Below are 22365 nucleotides of genomic sequence, written 5' to 3'. Positions count from 1 at the left end.
TCGCAACGGAACCTGCAGATGAATCGGCGGCTGCGTACTGATCCCGGGTTGGCTGCCAGGAAGCTGATGTTCGGCGCGATAGAAAATCATTGGGAGTGCGATTTCGGCAGTACCGGACAATATGGCCAGCACATCCACAAAAATAACAAATGGGGCGGTTATCACTTGTTCGCCATGGATTGCGGCGCTGCGGACAAGGCGGAACGAAAGGCTGCGGCACCTGAAGAAATTCCTGTGCAGGCGCTGGAGGCGTAGCGTACACCACAGGGTAGCTAGGTGGCCGTGGTCAGGCAGTGACCGCAGCGTACGTCAACGGTGCGACAGGAGGGGGGGCGCATGTCATTGGTGGAGCGACAGGTGGAGCGACGTCGGCGTATGCGAGGGTCTCAATGGCTTTTGCGGGCTGAGGAATGGGCGCTGGCGGATGGACAGGGGAAAGGGCGTCCGCAACACGGTCGGCGATGACCTGTCGAAGGGGCGCCAAATTACGGGAAAGCTCGCAGTTTGTGGGCAATAGTAATATTTGGCGAGCAACTTCCTCTCGGATGAAATCTTTGAGCTGCTGCAGCAGCGATGAGGTCTCAGATGTAGCGGGGAGGCCAGAAAGTGATTCCACAGGCGCGGAAGGCTGTCGAGGAAGGAGTCGCTGTTTGCGCAACTCATTGTAGCTTTGACAAAGGTTGACAACTTGTACCAGTTGTCAAATCCCGGGATGTTAACATGAGAAAGGTGTCATATTCGATGCCCTTCAGGATGTGCTTGATCTTTTGTGCCTCGGGCATCTGGGCGTTTACGCGACTGCATAGGTGGAGCACATCTTCAATGTAGTTGGTAAACGTCTTGCCGAGCCGCTGCGTTCGATCGTGCAAGCGTTGCTCGATGCGGAGCTTGCGTACAGTAGGACGACGAAACAGTGTGGTAAGGTTCGCCTTAAATGAGTCCCAATTCGTGATTTCTGCTTCGTGGTTACGATACCACAGGTTGGCGACTCTGGTCAAATAAAAGATAACGTTCGTTAACTTTGTTGCATCGTCCCACCTATTGTACGAACTCACTCGCTCGTATGAAGCAAGCCAGTCTTCACAGTCGGTGTCGTCTGTCCCAGTGAAGAGCGTAGGGTCTCGTTGGCGTAAGGAGCCAGAGCAGACGACCGGCGGGGTGATCGGGGCGGTTGGTGGGTGTTCGTCTTCGGCCATGTGAATTACCGGTAGCGTATGGGTGCGAAGCTTCAGCGTGAGGCAAGGGTATCAGGCTGCACCTCCACCAAGTGTAAGAGAAGGTTTGATTTATATGTCGAGGACGGCGTCGAGGTCAGCAAGGAAGCACACGATGATCAAACCAGCACGATGATCTGCGCGATCACAATTCCACACACTGCTTTCTCTTCATCAGCAACCAGCAAACAGGGCTCATCTTCACAAATGCTAAAAAACCAGGGACCTGATTTTGGCTGACCACATGAATTTGTTGACGATGGATGGGTGGGATGGATGGCTGTATGATATAAAATTTCGACTCCCACACAAAAAAAACATCTCTTAACTCTTTTTCCTTGCATATTGAACCCTCCCCTCAAATCATGAATTTTTTTTAAAGAAAAAGCGAGTTCATTACGTGAGTGAATGCGATATGTGGCTTCATATTGAGGTACTGCATTAAATATTAAACATGCTAGTTAATGCCGTAAAGACCTACTTTTTTTCCCGCTCTTTTTCTTACTTTGGGGAAAGAGCTAATTGTTTTGCCTATAAAAATTATCATTGTTGTGCTGTTAGCAAACTGATCAGAGAAAGTGCACAATATGCCAAAAAAAAAAAAGATTATTGCTACAATTGGTGAATTGTCCCATCAGGCTCACTTTGAAAGTGCTAAGCACACCAGCAGATCATATGCTTGTAGAAGCAGCTGCACAGTGAGATGTTTCTTGTGCGCTGAAAAATAATCACCTGGAATGCCTGCATATGAGCGTGGTTACAATCCAGTTTCTTAGCATAATGGAAAGAGGTTAGAATGTCAGCAAGAAAATTCATGTGGAACACACAACAGCAGAATTGTATTATGCTTCTCACTGAGCCATGTGTAGTGCACTCAGAAGACATAGCAGCCTGCTCTCTATGAAAGTGTCTGGGTATTTGAAAGCCAAAAAATGAAGCAGCATGCAGGCTTCATTTTGCAAAGGTGCTTTCCTTTTGAAGGCATCGTAGTCAGAGCTGAAGAACTTGCACGTAGAGACGAAGCTGCAGAAAATAATCTGGTCTTTGTAGGAGCCTGCAGATGGTTTTCATGAGGATTGTTTGGGTTGAAACTGACCTAACTCTCCTTAGAGGAGGCAAGCTTCTAATGACTCCAAGTCTGAAATATTTGTAGTCTGCATGATTAAATAACCATATTTTGTCTTACTTGATAATTATCTTATTATATGCTTAAAATCTTTGAATTCTCCTCGGAATCTTAAAAATATTCTATGTGAACGCCGACTGTGTAGAACTGTGGCTCAATTTCAGGGGATTATCATGCTATGCAGAGGAATGTGTTAAATATAACTAAATTTTGAATTTCATTTGATGTTTGATGTGGGAACAGAATCCTGGGACCCTTTTAATTGCTTCTGCAGGGAGTAAGAAAAAGGGGGGGGGGGGGGGGATTTTTTCCAAGAGAGCTGCGCCTGGCTACTAACAGTTTCTGCAGCAAATTCTGACTTGGTCTTTTCTGAATGCCGGTTTTAAAAGCAATAAGCATACTAATTGGTTGTTTCCATTTTCTGCTTAGGAGCTACTTCCTAACACAGCAATGGTGGTGAGCGTAGCCTTGGCTCTGCTCGGCTGGGCTGTTCCCCATTCTTCCCCAAGTTACTTGGGCCTCCTCCCTGCATCTGCTCTGCTGTTCCTTTTGACTCTGGCTGGTGAGAGCTATGCTGTACCACTGTGTCTGCAAGCTGCCGCTCTATGGGGCCTTACTCAGCTGTGGTCGTCAGCGCCTCCAACTGGTAAATGTGCTTTGTGAATATGCGGTAGACAGGAGAACTTGCAGGTACAATGAAAAATGTGTTTGTCTTCTCCCAAGTTGATGTTACCAGAAGTGCCCCGAAACAAGATTCTGGGTGTTGCAACAGTAAGCCCGCTGGGTGTGCCCAAACACGTTATATGAAAACAGTGAATAAAATGCCCTTTCAGCAAAAGAATAATTGCGATAGAGCATTTATTGCGTTATGCATAAAATGAGCTGATATGAGGGCACGAAAGGAGCTCGCATTAGTCTACTTGAAAAGTGCGCTTATAGGTCTCTTTCTTTTCACCTGCCCTTTTGCTTTCTTCTGCAGCAAGTCATTTGTGTACGTCAGAGTTTTAGTTTCGCTCCTGCTCCAGACTCATTGAAAGTGACCAGTTTGGTAGCTGTGTGTCTCCCTATGATGTCGTATGCAGCGCAGCTGTCAACTCTGCAGGCGGTCAGGTGTTTAGTTCAAGGGCACAAGCTTCTCTACTGCTTTTATAGTGACAAATTCATTAACTAAATTTATCCTGCAGGCGCAGATGTATGTATTAATGTATGTGTGTCTCACTTCCTCGTGCAGTAGGTGCCTTTGTCCGCCGCGGGCAGTGCACACAGTGACAATGCATGACCATTTCTGTGCTGCATTAATGTGTATTGGCGCATCGCATCAGTTGAAAATTTAGTGCCAAAATTTTAAGCGCAAAGTTGAAGAGCGAGTGAACTTCGTACACTTTTTGTCTGCCAGAGGCAACATGCGCGTGACACATATGCCAAGGTCAATGTACAACTGGTCGCGCAACTTGGAAGAAAACGCGTGCAGCTGCCTACTGCCAGCGGCATCAACTCGATGATGATGGCTCCTGCGAACTGTGAGGCAAATTACTATCGCACAGAAAATAAGATCTGCCAGAACTCCTAAGAACTAGAAAGTAAACATAATATTCGCGCTCAGGAATGAATGCAGTTTTTGTTTCTTGCGTAAGAAAAAATGTGCCACATTTTTAATAATATTTTAACTTGTTTCTAACGGCCTCTCTCGGCAACTTATTATCCACTGCGTAGTTGCCCAAAGCTCAGATATGGCTCAGACCAAAGCTTTTTTCATCCGCGGAATGGTTGCGTCATCGGCCCCGGTTCAACGTTCATCGTTGCGTGCTGCGTACAGAGTGGGTTATCTGTAACAAACAGTCAGTATTTCATTCTGCTGGTTGTGGTAGAGCTTTACAGCAAGGCGAAGACTGTCTGTGCTCGATGAGAAACTGATTGCCGCTGCATGTGCGCATTTCCGGACGATGGGACAATGCTGCGTCACAGCTCGGCGGCTCGGCTCGGCCTCCCAGGCACGTCGTAAAAGTGGTGACTTGTTTTACGGATACACGTCTGCATGAGCGGCGTATCGCTGAATGTTTGAATTGAGCGGTGAAGGTGAGATTTTATTGCCCCCAAGACGCGTGTCGCATTGCTCAAAGCCTTCCGTTCCGCTCCCTTTGCTGCATGTTTTGCTTACTGCGTCGTCGCACCAACGTTCGCTGAACGTGCTTTAGCTGTTATCACAGTGATGTTCCTATTGTCAATGGGATCTTTCTCATGAACATGTTAAATGCTTAAGTTGTAAATTTGTAACCTCACATTGACTCCTTTCAGTGGCAAATGAAGCGCAAGTAAAACATGGGAATCGTGAACAGGGCGAGATTTATTGGAGTGAAGCTATATCATAGATATTTTCACTTCTCAGACGCTTTAACTTCTAAATACTAGCAATCCCAATTTGAATAGCTAACCTAAGCTCTTACAGGTTGGCGTTCTAGCGCTAGCATTAGTTATTCCGTTCGTTTGTTTTTGTTGTTCTTTGACGCTGATATGTACTTTGTTTTTAGCAAGATCTTTTACCGTTTTATAATCTCACCGTGTCTCGTTTGGAGACCTACGCTCAGGTCATTTTGTTATCACGAGGATTTCATGAAGACCGTGACGAATGAGCGGTGGTCGCTTTCCTACACTTTTATTGTCGTGAAGCGTCTATGTAAGTAATCGTGAATTAATAAAGCCTGGCTTTCTATGCAGCACAGCTTCACTCATTTATGCCCTTAGTGAAATGCCTCAAGCCATGTGATTCTATCCATGTGCTTGCCGAATTCACTTGAAGGCCCTTGTTCACAAACGTGCCCAAAGAAAGCCCCAGAATGCGTTTACATGACGCGCGACGAAAGACTAGGCTAACGACGACGGAGGCAGAATGATGCTATGATAAGGTGGTTAAAGATGCCGTAACATTTCAGTTAACGTAAAACTTGACAGTAGAAGTCCATGTCAAGTAAAGTTGGCTGAACAGTTACGGTGTCAATTTTTCTGCCTTATCCGAGCATCGTTCTGCCTCCGTCGTTGTTGGCCTTGTTTTTCGTTCATAAGTAAAAAGACAATCAAATTCCCTGCCAAAAGTACGTCACTGTGACGTCACAAGCAACGTCACGTGTTTGTTGTGCCTCACAGTTCACAGGGGGCGCCGGAAAACTAAAGCCTTGCTCAGAGTCGACACGCAGGCTTCTATGGGAGTTGCGCTACCATTTGTTCTTCTACCATGCATATGCTGTGGTGAGACCTGGCCATGTCAGATCTCTGTGCTAAGTGCAGGCAGGTGTGACAATACTGTGTGTTCAAAAGCCACTGAGAGCCTGTCTTAGTATCTTTGTCAGTATAAATTGTTTATATTGCCATGAACCTTTGAAATCTTTATTTTGTCATCTTCAACAGCAGCTAGCATGAGGCCTTATCACTGTGACTGTAGAGCATGGAACGATCTTGTTTTCTTTGTTCATGCTTGGTGTCACGAAATGCGGCTTTATAATTTTTTTTTGTAGCATGAGATGCGCCGAGATTAGTCTTGAAAGATTACAGGCAAGCATAACTGCTTTCTTATTATTCCAGATTTTTCCAGTATTCCTTGGTTGGTTTATCGAGATGTTTCTGTGTCTACTTGAAATTGAGCACTGCTGAATGCAATAGGCATTCTTAGATCTACAACTGATGAGCACGCTTGCTGTTATCACCACCGCCGAATCGTTTAGTTCTTTGCAGGCACAAGTCAGCTCAATAAAGAGTTCATTTGAGCACAACTCTAGTCGCCTCATTTGTCACCTACGTCATTGTCACCATCATGTGACAATATAACAAGAGTAAACATGCAAATAGTAGTACTTGGAGCTGTGCTCGTTGAAGGAGTAGTTAGTCACTAAAAGAGTAACCCAAATTAAATAAGATAGCTCATAGTCAAAAACTCAAATGGAAGTGGGCTACTAAGGATTTGACATGTTATCTTTGGATTGTTGCACTGGGTTGCATTGCTGCTCAGCCATTGTGATAGCAAAGATATGACATTAAAGTGGGAGCATTACAAGCCCCATTGATCGAAAGACCCATTGCTGGCATACGACTTTCACAGTCCATCAGCAGCAATGTGAAGGAAATGACGTTGGAACCATTCATGAGAGAGCATGTGGAGTCTTGAGTGCCCAGCAAGCAAGCGGTGCGTAGCTGGGAGAAGTCGAATGACAGGCCATGGCGCTTCTTCCGTGCGCGGCGGCATGTGTCCTACAATTACAATGCTGGGTCGACATGTAGGATGTTTTGAAGAAGCGTGTGGTTTTAATGCTTTCAGCGTGTGAGTGCTTGCATAAGTACAGGTTTGGCGGCCATGCTAGGGCTGTAGGGTGTAATATGAAGAGGCGCCTATGGCCTTTGTGGTCTTGTTCATGCTTTCGTATTATCATAGCTAAGCAATCTTTTTTTATGATGCTCATACTCAGTTTCCTGGCAGTGTCCTACATACAGTTGATTAACCTACTGAGTTTTAACAGCTCTGAGTCAATGTTGATAGTGAACAAACAGTGCTCAGCTTGCAGGCCACAAGGGGGTGGTGCTTGCCAGTCCGCAGAGGCGTTTAAGCTAGTGGCACATTACCTCAAATTGCGTAACTGCATTGTTCATCTAAGAAGACCACCATTGCATCACATCCCTGGCTTTCTCTATTTACTTTAATTTCAACTTTGACTGTAACTTATGCTTAACAGCTGTGCCTTGCATGCCAAGATTATTGACCTTTTGCAGTTAAAGCCTGATCTTGAAAACTGAATTTAGTATACCTTTTTCGATTTTTATCTGTTTATATGAAAATGACTACCTCATATTTATGCATTCCTTATTCAACCAACCAGCAAAGTTATACATATATTCTATATCCAACTTTTTGTTTCTATAGTGTCCTCATTTCCCTTCTATTCCTGGGCCGTCCGTGATGGTGCAGTGGTTAGGACGCCCGAGTTCTATGACCAAGAATTCAGGATCGAACCTCGGCCATGGCGACCGCTTTTCGATGGAGGCGAAAAGCCAGGTGCCCACGTGTTGTGTGCGATGTTACTACACGTTAAGGAACTCCAGGTGGTCGAAATTTCCAAAGCACTCCACTACAGTGTCTCTCATAGCCTGAGTCGCTGTGGGATATTAAACCCCACAAACCAAACCAATCTTCTAGTTCTGCCACTAGCACCAAGTATTCCCCATATCATTTAGCTACTATGCAGCATCTTAGTGTGGTTCGCCGTTTCACCATAGCGGCTTTTGTTGAACATGATTTTGCTTACCTTTTTTTTTAAGTGGTTACATGTTCTTAAAATGGTGGCCTTTAATAGGATGTGGGGTCTTGTGGAAACAATAGCAATGGCAGTTGGGCCACCAGTGCCATCAAAGGGCTTTTAAAACTTAAAGCTACCCTAGAACACATTCAATGTTTTTTATGCTATTATCATGTGCAAGAAATCAGTCATGGCTCAACTCAAATTTGTGCTCTACGCTTAGTTGCTGCCCGTGGTTTCTCAACAATTTTAGTGCATAGCGTTGCTTTGCTCATGTGCGACATGTGAAGAATGTGTCTGCAGTGGCTGTGTAGTTTATGTTGAATATAATTGCACTGGACTAATTTGGGTTGTAATCATTGTTAATTGTTTTATATGATTAAATTGAAATTTATGCTATAGCATCAAGTCATGTAATGTTACACAACATGTGTCGAGTGTAATCGCACTGGTTAATTGTAGATATTGATAAACTACTCTTAATTAGTTAACTGTGATTAAGAATTGAACTTTAGGCTACAACTTCAGGTCATATGGCATTTAAAAGGTCTCTATGAGTAGAATCCAAAAAACCGAGGTAACGCTCATCTAACTCAACTCAAACTCATTTAAAAGAAAAATGCAACAGAAGGAAAACAGTAGCATTTAATACTTATGCATTCACAGCATGTAAGTTGCTAAAAAAGGGTGTTTTACAAAATGTGCAGGAAATGTGCTTTTGCGTCAGGAGAAAAAGCGAGATCAGGGGGGGGGGAGAAAGGTATGGTAACAGTCTCATCCTGGGTGGACAGCTGGACTACGCCGCGAGGGAAGGGTTGCAGGGCAGAAAAAGAGAGAGAAAGAAATACAGGTACATAGCACATGCAGTCCAGGATGCGCATCAATTTGCAGGATGACACATTGTTGAATGCATGAAGCTGTGCACTCGCTGCCCTTTAAGTGGGTTGGGGAGAAGTATCACAGGTTGAGGGACAACAGTGTCCCCTATGGCTGCATCGAAACAGTGAGTTTGGATAACCTTTCTTGTGAGAAAGGTTCATTAAAGTTATGCTCTTCGGCTCTACATTGCTCCCTTTGGTGAGACAAATTCTGTTTCAGGGAGCATTCCATTTAGGTGTGCAATAAAAAAGAAACTAACAACTCAAAAGAGAACTTAAATTGCATTGAGGAGTGTGTGCATGGTTTTATCCGCCTTTTTCTCATAGTGAAGGTTTTAATCCCTCTCCTCGCTACTGTGATCTTCCCTTTTAAAATTGATTACTTCAAGCTTTTTCAGTGAAAACCACCTCTGATGGTATAACAGACCACCTACATTTGTACTATAGATTCCACATTTTGAAGTTTGGCATAATCAGAAGCCTCACAATTTGTACAAGCTGCTCGTTGAATATGTCGGGCTCTTTCTTTGCAGATGTGTGGGTACCAGCAATGAGCTGGTTGCTACTGGGACAGCTGGGCTTTTTTGGCACAGGCCACCAGACAAGCTTCTCGACAATCCATTGGAAAGCAGCATTTGTGGGTGCACGTCTTGATCAGCCACCCATGACACTGGGTGCCTTCAAGGTGCTGCTGAACACTTTCGCGGGTCCTCTTGTGGCAGCTGCCAGCCTGCCTGTGATGCAGAGGTTACTCTCTACTCAAGTCTCGTGCTGTGGTCGGAAGGAAATCTTGCCACTTGCTGCCTTCTGCACGCTGCTTGTGCTGCAGGTGAGACACCTCTATAGCACTGACTTTCAGGCAGCTGCTCACCTGGCTTTGTGGGAGCAAACTGGTGCAAATCTTGTGATGCTCTTTCGGGGGCCTTTCAGCACTATATTACATATGCCATGGCAGGGTACTGCCAATATTGCTTCAGAGATTGCACGGATTTATAGGCATGAGACATGGGCTTTATGGGCAAAATGTAGCCATACTTCCCTGTGGTCATCCGACTGCCTTCTTACATGGGCTGTATCCGTAGGTCCGGGAATGCTCAGTGTGCCAGGAATTTTTCAGCTAAAGCTGAAGTTAGCTGAGCATCATAGTGTGTAATGTTGTTACGTGAGTCTTTACGTAACAATATATATTAGGCAGGGTAAAGGTATCAGTTCTTAAACCAGAGATTTTAACATTCTATCCACTTCACAGCAAATATATGGCTGGCCATAGCCGCTCTACAGATACTCCTATTTGCAGTACAGAAAATTTTGAATGTAAAGTGGCTTGTGAAACTTTTATATATGCTTCATGTGCGATCATTATTGTCTACTGGATATCTTGCTTGGCTTAGCTTAAGGGGCCCTGCGATGCAAATTAACTCCATTTTTTTCTTGAAACTTTCAATGCAACTCAGTGATCCATACTTTAGGGTGTTACAATATGGTCCAGTGTTGTGAACAGCAATGGTGATTCATACAGGTTAGCATTAATACTACAAGGTGGTGCCACTGCAGGATCTTCTAGTCATTTTAGCAATCATGTTGCGGAATAATAGGGTCTCTCTAGGCTATTTTAAAGTGAAATGATGATATTCTCAGCCAGATGCATGTGAGACTGCAACTGGGTTGGAAGGCATTGAGCACATTTTTTGCTCCTTTACTGCACAATCACAGAGATACTTCTGAGTTTTCACTTCACTGGCGCATCATAGAATTGAGCTGTGGCAACTGATGGCATATGTAATGCATCCCAGTTACATGAACCAGGAAAGGCTTTACATCTTCTCTGCACTTCAGCCAGCAAATGCTCACTGAATAGGGCAATGCATTAATCCTATGAGTGGGCTCCTGTCACTAGCCAGTGCTGCACTTGCAGTATACACAACCCTGTTTCTGTATTACTTGCTAAATATGCTGCCTTCACAAGAATTCACAAAGGCATACTCGCCTCTTCTGTGACTGTGCTGCTTGGCAGGAGCTCGTGCTTCAGGTCTAGCTTAACTATGCTAACGATGCCATCATAGGCACTGCTGCTGGCTGTCTTGGAAAAGCCATTATGATATGCAAGTTTTCTTTACATCACCAGCAGGCGTTGCTTTGATTCGTGAAAGCACCCAGCGCAGCCACTTGGCAAGTAAAATCAACAAGGCAGTCTCTTGAAAATTTGATGTCTTTGTCTGCTTATACAGCCGATGCTGGATATATCGAACTCGAAAAGGATTGAGGAATAGTTAGATATACTGATAATGAACTATATATGAAATGCGGCAATAGATGACCTTTTCTGTAACCTAGAAGCTTGAATATATACAATGCACCCACGCTAGCGGCATGTTTCCTGCAGCAACGTGCTGCTTGCCAGCATACTGGTAGCACGCTACACAGTGGGTGTCATCAGGCCTAGCTTCCTTTGCATTGAAGCCAGTGGACGGGGCTTTGGGAGAGGCCACTGTGGATCAGAAGAGGCATAATTCTGTTGCTGGTACACTTAAGTGCAATAATATATAATTTGAATTGGGTTAAAGTTGATAACTGATTTTTGCTGTCCTTCAGCCATGAAGCAGGGCACTTAAGCTCCACCTTTATGAGTGTGTCGTGGAAGCGTTAATGGCCCCTATCTGCCAGCTCCCTTTGTAGATTCTCGTTCGCATACATGCACTTCGCTAGTCATTTAATCACTATCCCATAATTTGTTCCTCTGTTGTCTCACAGATACTCATTAGCATACATTTGTAAGCTAGCGCATTACGTAAATTATACCACCTAACATAGATATAAAGCCCCATTTTAACCCTTTGATTGTCGAATGTTCCGAAAAAAATTCTCCCCCAGTGTCAAATGTTTTTTACACATACCCAAACGGCAAAAATGCCGCGGGACGGAGTACCTGCAGTACCTGTACGGCAAAAACAGGGTTAACCAAGCCGTATGAACATGCCTGTGTGGCCTAGGGGGTAGTGTGTGTGACTTGGAATCCAAGGGTCTCAAAGGGTTCGATTCTCATTTCACTCTCCCATGTCAAAGAAGCTATTCGAGTTGGCAACTCTTGCCACATCAAAGTGTGTTGCTGGCCGAGTTGATAGAAGAAAATAGGGACTTCCTTGTCCCTTCCCTTGCGCTATTTTTTTCTACCATAACTCTTACCAACTCGGCCGTTTCATGGGATCTTGGGATGTCACACAACCTGACAACCAATCAGTTCCTAGCCATGTCACCTGCCAGCTGCCACTTGTCAGAGGCATGCCTGCGAGTTTTCGTTCAGTGTTAGCACCAACAATGCTGATGCAGGATTTTGTGGAAAACGAGGTCTTTAATGCCATCATATTAATGCTTCTAGAAGGAAAGCGCTGCAGATGATGCGAGGGGGGTCACTACTGCTTTGCTTGGTTCTTTCTATCTGCTAACCTGAGTTCTTCCTTAACTTTTTTTTACACTCATCTACCTTTGTGCTAAACCAAGTTATTGGAATGCTGCCATGGTAGCTATCATAAGGACCTGGTAGAGACACTATTGTTTGAAAACACTTTATGGATTTGAACATAATGTTACTGCATTTTAAGTTCCTCCTTGCTCATTTTTTTTTTATAACAGTGCCTAACAGAGTTGTTACAAAGACTGGAGGGTTCGGAGTGCTTTGGAGAACTCATTAGTGACATGCATTCAGCACTTGGTGTCCTGCCTTACACATGCATGCTTGTAATTTTTAGAATAAATGTGTTTTTTTTTTACTTCTTTTAGTTTTAGCTACTGAGAAACAGTGCTAAAAACATGGATGTGAGAAGACAATAACAACGCCTGTTTTGCTCTTTCATGGCCATGTGCTGTTTCTCATAAATGAACTTCATGCACCAGTTAACTTGCCAAAATAAAGGCTCTTTTGTAATTTTAGGGCTCTTCAAACAGTGAAAGTTCAGCTCAGACTAAATTATAACTGAATAAATTCAGATAGCTGCGGGAAAGGCTAAAGTTGGTTTATTGAATAACAAATAGCATCAGTCAGTATATTCATGTAAAGGGGAAGAAAGCTCATATGCCTATTCATTTCTTTACGAGAAGAAAGATACTTCAGTTGGGGATTTGCACCTTTTAATTACAGAGAAAATGATTCCCTAACTTCAAAGGCTTGAGAAATGGAATATGCATGAAAATTTGCGTGTTGATGATAGATAAACTCATCACCAAAATTTCTTGGGTATACATTTGGAGCAGCTGCAGCAGCATTCCCACTCAGCCACCAGTCCACTCCATCCATGGTTCCTGTGACCTAGAATTGTTCAGCAAAGACTGTACATATCAAGATTTTGATGCAGTTATTTTTCGACATCGAACATGCATATGTGCTTTTGCAGCACAGTCTTTTCACTGCTAGTCATAATACTATATTAGCAAATCATTAAATGCAAACAAGGCAATTGAAATGTGAACAGTAAAGCTTTAGATGAGGGCAACTGAATACTAATGCATTTGATTTCCACTTGGCACGAGGTCGCTTCAGAGAAATGCTGATGCATTCATCCCACCTGTTTTTTTATCCAGACGCTAATATACTTTTATGAAGATGTTCAAATTACAGGTATCCTATTTGTGTTTCATTTGTTGCTGTTGGTGCATAAAACTAAGCCTGGAGATGTTACAAACAGTATAAAAATTTGAAAATGAAAACTCCACAAAAAAATGCTAGTACAAACAATCTATAACTTTGGTGCCTGCTTCTTCCATTTCTCATTCATGGTCAGGAAAACATTGTTTTAGCCTCTGAGAAGAGAGGAAACAGTGGAGTTGTGAACCTTGGAGGCGGCAATGACGTGACTGTATGGCGTGTTGAACTAGTGCTTGGGAATTGCAACACTAAAAGTTGTTAAACGATGGCTGAAAAAAATGTTTAGTGAGTTGTTGTTCAGAACTCAGATATTTGCTCAGATTACTTATTTCAGATATTATAGAGTACGTGTAGAGAGAGAACTTGTGCAAGGATGTTGTTCTAGCATAACAGTGCCTATGTTTCAGATCGGCTTGTATGTTGTTACATGTTACTCAATTGGGTTTTGTTGCTTGCTTTTACAAATTGTTAGCCAAATGATAACAGTCATGCTTATGATCTGTCTGTATCTTTCAGGTATGCAGCACAATGGTATCATGTTTGCTTCTGCGGCGCCACCTCATGATGTGGTCTGTATTTGCACCACGACTTGTTTTCCAAGTGTTGTCGGCAGGTTTCAGCATTGTTGCAGCCATCTGCGGTTGCATTGTGTCACGGAGAACAATGTTAAGAACACAGGTTTTGCATGTAGACTGACCTTTGTGATTAGCAATGCTAGTGTTTTGATTTATTCAGCTTGTCTCATCTAGGAACTTTCAAGCTTCAATGGGGATGGTGTATATTTGAAGAATTAAAAGTGCACACATTGTGTCACATTGCTATGCATCATGTTATCACAAGCTGGGAGGAAAATTAGTGTCATTCACCTACTTAAAATGTTAAGTTTCTGTAATGTTAAGTTTCTGTAATGCAAAGATGTAAAATTGCAATCCTTTACATCCTTTGCAAATGCATCCTCTGCATGCACATTCCAGTATGAGTAGCAGTATACTTCCTATTCTGTTTGCTTTAGAGGACTCTGTTTATAAAATGCCTCTATGTACAGTTGTGGGGACAATAGTAAGACCATGATTTGGAAGTCAAACCTGCCTGATAGGCTGCCTAACAAAAATTAATGGGTGTTAGCTATTATGAAAGTACATTAAGACCTCATTAAGGTAGAGCCATTAGGACTTACTGAAGCTGGACCGGAAATTATCTTAAATAATCGGAGGTGCTGGTAATCTAACCCTTTAACCTCACGTCGCACTACTTAGAGAAACGGCCTCGCATGCAATCAACCTCAACGTTACTAGAACCAACTTCATTTTACAAGCTCTCTGCCTCCACTGAACATCTCTGCAGCTTTGGGGCGTCTGCCATTATAGGTGGCGCGCTGATCTAAGCAGGCTCCTGACTGACACTGTGTAGCTGCAGCGAAAGCTGGCACGCAATGGGTGAAGGGCAGCACCTCACAAGTATTCATTTGTTGGATGCAACGATTCATGCTTAAGAGGGCTCACCAGCTAAAAGGCAACTTGGCTGTGAACTTTTTATGTCGATAGATGGCAGCACTTAAGCACCGCAAAAGTTCTATTCCGCGTCCAGGTGTGTGATTGGCACCGTGTCACAAAAGTAATTAGCTTTTCTGCGTACAAAAAAGTAGAGCTGAGAACTTTCAGTGGGCATGCGGCCTAACCTGGGGTTCTGGAGTGGGGACCAGAGTATGTACCTTTTCTCCAGTAGCGCATCCTTGTGGCGTTTTCCAGTTTGAGTCACCTGTGCTCCCTGCCACCTTTTGTGCGAAAATTCCTTCACAATAAAACAGTGGTAGGGTGAGGTAACTTTGCAGGCAGTACTCAGCAGGGCTGGTTTCAACTAGCAACCGAGATAGGTGCGAGTCATGTTTTGACAGAGTTGAAAACGTGTGAAGCAAACCGTCCCCCATACTAGCCTTGCGTTGCTGTAAAACAATCCATTGTGTTGGGGACTCTAGTATGTAGCCCCCTGATAAAAGGAAAGAAAGGAACTCCTAGTGCAAAGACACTCTTCCTGACTACAGTGTATCTTTTGCCTTTCCTTTTATCACCGCCATCATCATGTATTGGAACAGATTTCTTATTACTGGTTTATTTTCTTAAAATAATAAACATTGCGATGTAAAGAGAAGGAAAAATGGATCACCCGCGTATGACCTTTTTTACGCAAAAATAGGGCAGCAGCCCTCAAAGGAAATCGTCCAACCAATTCCGACTGGTTTGCAAGTTGAAGTTCCTTACCTCATATGGTTTGGAAGGCTTAGTATCCACCCTGCTTGGCCATGTTTTGTTTTTTTTATCGTTGTGTATTTTAGCACCCTTTCTGAGTGCGACTTTTGGCAGCATGGTGCAGGAGGTCCTGCTTGCTGCGACACATGCCGAGGCGGCTTTAACTGGAAGAGCAAAAGCAGTGCACAAATGCTTAACATATGTAAAACTGGTTCAGAAGTGAAACTGAATGATTTTGCCTGCCAGGCTGCGCGCCTTTGAGGTCACATTGTTTACACAACGGAGAGGTCTATTCTGGAGCATAAAGGTTTAGCCACTCATTAGCTGCTTTTCGCAAAGAGGGCACTCCCATGCCTTGCTCGCGTACAGTGGACAGCAGCTGCACTGATTACAACGCGAACATTTCGGCAGAGATCTGCCTGATCAGGAGGAAAATTAGAGAGAAAAGAGCGACACTCAAAGATTCACTAGATAACTGACATTTCGGTGCCGATTCGACACCTTTAGAGATGATTTGGAGCGAGAAGCATGCTTCTTAACCATTGTTCGCAGTTTGTCATCGTCTACAGGGTGTCCCAGCTAACTTTAGCCACATATTAAAAAAAAAAAAAAAACTCAATTCTAGCTGACCAGGATTGGTTGCATATTGTTGGCAGCCTTGCTGAGGACCTCAGGCATTTTTTATACCAAATAATTGGTTATTTGAAATAAATAATTTTTTGCAATCAATTCTATTGACTTTAGACAAAAATGCGACTGGCAAGTTGGAGGTGGTGGTGGCAAAAAAACCTAGTTATTGGTTTACTTCTCGTGTCATGGGCACGAAAGCCAATGAAGGCTTGTCTCCTTCGCTTTCCTGTCGCGCCCGTTCCGCAGGCACGATGGATTGGTAGCGCCAGGAGTATTTGCTGCTGCTTTCTTCACTTGTAGCCTACTGTACTGCTCACCTGTGTTGTGATGGGAACAATGCGGTTCTCCCACATGGATGGCCATGTGAGTCATTTGTGCTTTGGTACGAACAACGCCATATCGTGGGGCGGCAGGGGGAGGGGGTCTTTTTGACTGGGCCTTGCATCCCACTTCCTTTTGCTAGCTTTAGGGAAAAGGGCAAGAAAAGGAAAACTACTTTAGAAATACAGCCCAAGCTAGAAAAACGGACAAAAAGAAGTCAAGTCATCCAAGTTCTGAAAAAAACGTGCACGCATGAACACTGACAAGAAACAGGTTGGTGGTAGAGTGTAGTATTGTCAAAAAAGTTTGACACCAGATGGAGCCACGACGCAAATAGTTAAATTTGGCACAAATTTTCAATCCCCGCAGAAAATATATACACAACATTCAGAACCTGTAAAATACTAATATTACAGGTTTGATATGGATAAGCATTGTGGGTTAACAATCAAGAAGGAAAAAGAAAGGAAATGTTGCAGACAAAGTTTTGATATTTATCCTACTTTTTTTTATGAGATGACAAGGAAGACCGACATACCTAAAAACGCAATTTTTAGGAATATTTATCTTTGATTTAAAACAAAAATAAAAGTTTAAAAATAAAATCTGCTTGCAGCAGTCGTTTTGAATATGTAGTGACAGTGTGTGATGTTTGGTTGTGGCAGGCAGCAGTTCTATTTTTTAGCAATACATTATATTGTCACATGCTTTGGGTCATCTCGGAAGGACCGAAGAAGGAGCAGGAGAACGAGAGAAGAAGAAGCTGATGGGCCTTAGGCAACTCTCAGTGCCCCATGCTGTAAATAAACACCCTGTTACATACGCAGTACGTTAACTGTTAGCGGCTGCGTAATTTGGCAGAATCAGTTGAGACCGTCAGCATTTCCTGGTAAAGTTATCTCGAGTTTCCTAGTTTCTCCTGTATCTTCTTGTGCGGACAGGCATGCAGCATGTTAGCATAAAGCTTCTCATCGGCACTTACATGAAAAAAAAAAAGACAAGGTTTAGCCAAGGAAATATGTGTTGTGCGCATGCTGGCAGCAATGAAAGCAGAGGTAGAGCAATGGCGCTGCATGATGCGGAGGGGAGGGCTGAGGATATGGGAACGGACACATGAACAGGCATTGTAACTACAGATGTTATAGCAACTTGGGTAGGGGAGCAGAAAGGAAGCTGGCAGCCGAGTAGAATAAAAGGCATTCCAGCAAGCAGATGTCATTGTGGTGCTGGTGTCTCACCGCAAATGAACAAAGGAGCACAAAATGCAGTACTTAAAAAGAAAATTGACTGACATGCTTGCATATTTTGCCTGTGCATTCGGACACTTGAGCGATACACTCTGCTTCCCTTTTTCATTCTCGTTGCCACACTGATGGTACTCTAGCTTTTGTCAGAGCTGTTGACAGCCATGCTTTAGAAACTACCAAAAACTACCAAACTACCAAAAAGATTCATTGGAGAAACTCAGAGAGACCTGCATATGTGTGCTGCGTATGGGTTCAGGAGTATGTTGACAGGCAAGTTGGCAGGGCAATTTGTTGTAAAGAATTGAAGTTAGCGAGACAACCTGAAGAGGGATAGAAGAGAGAATAAAAAGAGATTTTGTTGAGTGTGCACATCTCCTTTTCTCCCCCTTTTTTTTTTTTTTTCATATTGATACACTAATGTCTTCACACCGTGGATTGTTTTGTATTTTCGGAATTTTCGTTAAGCAGCTGTCATGTTATGCTTGAGCCACCCGTTGACTTACAGTGCAGACTATCACAATAGAGGGGCCTTTCACATAAAGAACTCCCTTTACAGTCATGTGCATGCTTTCAAAACGAACTTGTCGGTGAAAATAATGAAGTGATTCTTTTGCTATTTTTGCTTTCGTTATTTGGTACAGTGGCCGACTTGACACACCATGCTTTCCATCTATGGGATCTGTAACTCATCGTGGCAAACTTTAGTAACGAGAAAAAGAGCAAGAAATACTGAATAGATAATATTCCTAAAGTCTCTGGAGTTGATGGCAAGCCTGTGCTTCAACTAACGCGTGCACAGCTGAAACACCTACAGCAGCCTGCTAGGCTCTGGACTGCTAAGGCGTGGTTGAACTGCAGTGCCATTTGCCGTCAAGGCAGTGGCAACACTCACCGAGTTTGTAAACTGAAGCTTGTTTTAGTAACTCATGCTACTGACATTGCTAGTGGTGGGAGGAGGTGCTTCGATGCCAGCGCCACCACTAGAAACTGCTGACGTTACTGAAACTGGCATCCCCTGCTATGTTGCAGCGAAACACATCTCATACACCGCAGACACGCCCTTCAGCGGGCCGCAAATCTTACCATGGACTGGGTTTCGTCCTTGGAGTACTATGGGCGGGGCATTTCACATACCATGCATTAGCACCTCTCTGCAGCGTTGCCGCATCGCTTTGAGGAGCCGTTACTATACCGGTTTGCAATGAAACCAGTATCGGGTACTTCTGCATTGCACCCTCACGTCTTCTAATTACCCTATCTGGTAGGCCGCCACAGCAAATTATCCAACCAAATTTACATTTTAAATTAGATGATCACAAATATTCCCGGAATTTCAAATTAACCGAGTTCAAATTATAGAGGTTTTACTGTAAATGCCACCTGTGATTTTTTTTTTTTCCATAACAGAAAGGAAGTATTGGAGCGCAAAAGCATGGTCCATATTGTGTCCAAGACTGTACATTTCTGACTAACTAGTCATTAGCGTCAATCTTAGTTGAACTGTCATAGTGGATTGTGCTAAATTTATCGGCATTCAGTGTATTTTGAGGAAAGACTAACTTCTGAAGAAGTGTATACTGGTGTTTACAATCAGTCTCCAAGTAGCTTTGTGATGATTTGTTGCCGTTGCCCATTTCTTAAACTAAGGTTATCAATAGCAAGTCATGATAACCCAACATTTACATGCTGTTTGTTAAGTTATTGTTTGTTAAGGCATTATTAATGCCATGAAGTTTAGCACTTTTCCTGAAGTTAAGATTTGAAATAGTATGGGTCATTTTCTTGCTCTCACTTAAACAGTCCATGAAAAGCCTTTGATAGTCATATTCTAATGCAACAAATTTGTAGAGATGTTTGTGGTGAGTATTCTTATTTCCTTGTTTTCGTGCTAATTTGTTGTTTTCGCCTGAATATGCCATGCCGTCTTTCTTATCTATATTTGGGTTAGGCGTGCGTTTGGCAGGTCGGAGGTTATCACTGAAGAGCAAATTTCAGATGGTTTCATAAATTGAAAGTGTATCATGGGTAATTTTGTTTTTTCTGAACATTAGCTCGTTAGTGTGGATAAATTGAGGTAGCTTTTTGGTTGCCCTTTCTTTGGAAGTGTGGTTTCTGTGCAAAGATTTGGTTCATGATCTTTGTTGTCTCCATTCTGCACCCTTTAGAGACAAGGTCATTTTTTAGTAAGCCTGAATGCATGATTGTGTGTTATCATTCAGTGTCTGTCTGTAGCAGTGAGCTCGATTTTACGTGCATTTTAGTTGCATAGACACTGTGAAACATATTTTGCTTGAATTACCCAGCCTAAATGGACAAGAAAACAGTCTACCAGCTCAGTATGGAGATGGGTGACTCAAAGGCCACTGATGCTGTGTAGCATATTTCATTTCATTTCATTTCAGTTTATTTAAGACATTTACAATGGCTGAGAAGAAAGGAGAATTGACTCCTTTGCCTTACTATTTGCAGGAGCATGGAGATTAGAGCTTCTTGACTTGTTTTCGCTTAAACATTTGTTGTTCTTGTAAAGTAGTACCATCTCTCTCTGTATAAATTGAAGAACTTCACTTTCATAATTTTTGAGGGCTATGGCAACTTTTTAAAAGGCTGGTGACACCAAATTTTATGCTTTGCAGGATGCATATGATATTAGCAAACATTTTTGCCAGTGCTCAATAAGTAGTTTGTAATTTATTTTTCTATCTTTAGCTTCAGTTTGTTTCAGGTTGCTAAAGAATAGTTGCGGCATTACAAATGAGTATCAGGCTGCGTTTCGATGGAGGCGAAACGAAGTGGCATCTGTGTGCTGTGCGATGTCAGTGCACGTTAAAGATCCCCAGGTGGTTAAAATTACTCCACAGCCCTCCACTACAGCTCCCCTTTCTCTCTCTCCACTTTCACTCCCATCTTTCTCCCTTCCCTTATGGCACGGTTCAGGTGTCCACAGAGCAAGTGCGACAAATACTGCACGTTTTCCTTGCTGTGAACCAATTATTGTTATAACATGAGTTGCAATACAATCGTTGTTTTGTACATTTATTTCGCACCAGTTTCTTATGCTAAACTGCTCTGGAAACCAAAATGACAGCAACTGGTCAAGGCACTAATATACCAAAGTTTTCATGTGCCTCGTGCAATCTCGTACTCACTTGTGACATTGCAACCTTCTGCCGCCTACTGAAACTAAACCTCTGTAAAGGTTGAAATTCAATTATAAAGCTTTTCACTGAGTGTAGGAGAATTTCATGTGATGATCTATGTTTACTAGAGTCTTATGCATATTTCTAAGGCAGAGGTACACTAATAAAAATTTGGTGTCTCAACCTCTCTGAGCATTTTCTTCTTTTTCATTTTCTGCCCCTCATTTTCAAGGGCCAGTTTGCCCCTAACCCACTTCCTTTAGCAGGCATGCCTATTAAAGAATGCCGACTGAAGTGCTTGCTCTTTAATAAAGAGCTGTCTCTCTCTCATTTCCGATTTGTTGTGGTTGTTACTTCTTTCTGCCTGTGCAACAACTGGGTGAGTTTCTCGGCTCAGGGAAAATCCCTTCACGAGTTGTTTTTGAAGCAAACATTATGTGCCGCTGTGGAACCAAGTGTGAGGCTGGTGTTTGTGCAGACCCTGGATGCACTTGTCATTTGGCACATAATACACAATGATTTTCTTCCATTCTTTAATTGGTGAATTTTTGGAGATTTTCTTAATTGGATATGGATCGTGCTAGATGGGAGAACTGAACCTAATTTCTGCCCGATAGGCCTGATGCTGTTCTTTAATGAAGACATTATTTTCATGCAGTAATCTTTGCTTACAAGGTACTCAAAGGGCCGCCATAAGCTACAGCAGTGATAGCTGATAAACTTCACAGATTTTCTGCAAAATCAAAACTCATCTGCGGTGCTAAGCAAATAAACATTACATGGACTGTTAGCTTAGTTGAGGAGCTATTCAACTTGTATTATTTATTTTTTGATAGTTGGGAATAGTCCTCTTCTTGGTGTAAACAATGCTATATCAACGGGTGCAATACGCACCTTGATAAGATAGGCCTTGATGCAGATTTATCTGTTGTGCATGTCCGTGGCGCACTCGCTGTTTCTGTGGCCAGACGACAGCTGTTGTAACGCCATCTTTATGAGTGCATTCGAGCATTGTCACAAAGATTTTTTTTGCATAATGTGGTTAATTAGGCTTTCACCTTAATAGATCTCATCCGTCCAACTTAAGGGGAAAAATTGTAATGGATCTGTCCAATGTGCCTTTAGCTACAGCCTTGTTTTAGAGCACAGCTCCTAGGCGCACATTCCTGGCTGTCCCAATGTGCGAAATCACTCACTCTCACCCCTGACCCAGTTTGCATGCGTCGAGCATTCCTCTGCCACCTTTATTCTCCTGATTAGAGGTGCCACGGCCTGTTATTCTTGCTCAGCTGACCAGAAACATGTGCACTGATGACATGGGCTGGGGCGCAGGTCTCTTTGTCTGGTTGAGTTTGAGATTATGTTCAGAGAAACACACCGAGGCGAGATGAAGAGAATGCTGATGCTGTGTCATTCTCTTTTATGTGCCTGCTTCTTTGCAAAACATGGTCACTTACTTGGAGCAGGCATATTATTTCACTTAAGTGTATACTTCAGAAAGACCAGCAGCTGACCTGAATGGGACATGAAATTATGGGGAGAATGAAAATGTTTTATTTTGATGTAATCGTCACATTGATATAATCAAGCATGATACTGGCAGTGAAACGAGAATTATTAGTTTTATTTCAGGTCAGAAAGTCAA

At 43.0% G+C, this 22365-nt stretch overlaps 1 protein-coding gene across 2 annotated transcripts in view; it reads left to right on the top strand.

Annotated features, from left to right (window-relative positions):
* Positions 1-22365, top strand: part of PIG-O (phosphatidylinositol glycan anchor biosynthesis class O) — a 69959-nt gene that overhangs the window by 29887 nt on the left and 17707 nt on the right. Inside the window, exons 9-11 of one of the 2 annotated variants that reach the window (XM_084588610.1) lie at positions 2770-2986; positions 9031-9326; positions 13653-13705. In XM_084588610.1, the coding sequence (XP_084444736.1) occupies positions 2770-2986; positions 9031-9326; positions 13653-13705 (566 nt within the window). Of the gene's footprint in view, positions 1-2769; positions 2987-9030; positions 9327-13652; positions 20904-22365 lie in introns of those variants that run through there. The other variant, XM_084588609.1, reaches the window with a different exon arrangement.

This window comes from Amblyomma maculatum, chromosome 1 (assembly GCF_055883805.1).
Source record: "Amblyomma maculatum isolate TAMU_Amacu chromosome 1, ASM5588380v1, whole genome shotgun sequence".
NCBI classification, from domain to species: domain Eukaryota; kingdom Metazoa; phylum Arthropoda; class Arachnida; order Ixodida; family Ixodidae; genus Amblyomma; species Amblyomma maculatum.
This window is presented reverse-complemented; position numbering and strand designations above follow the sequence as displayed.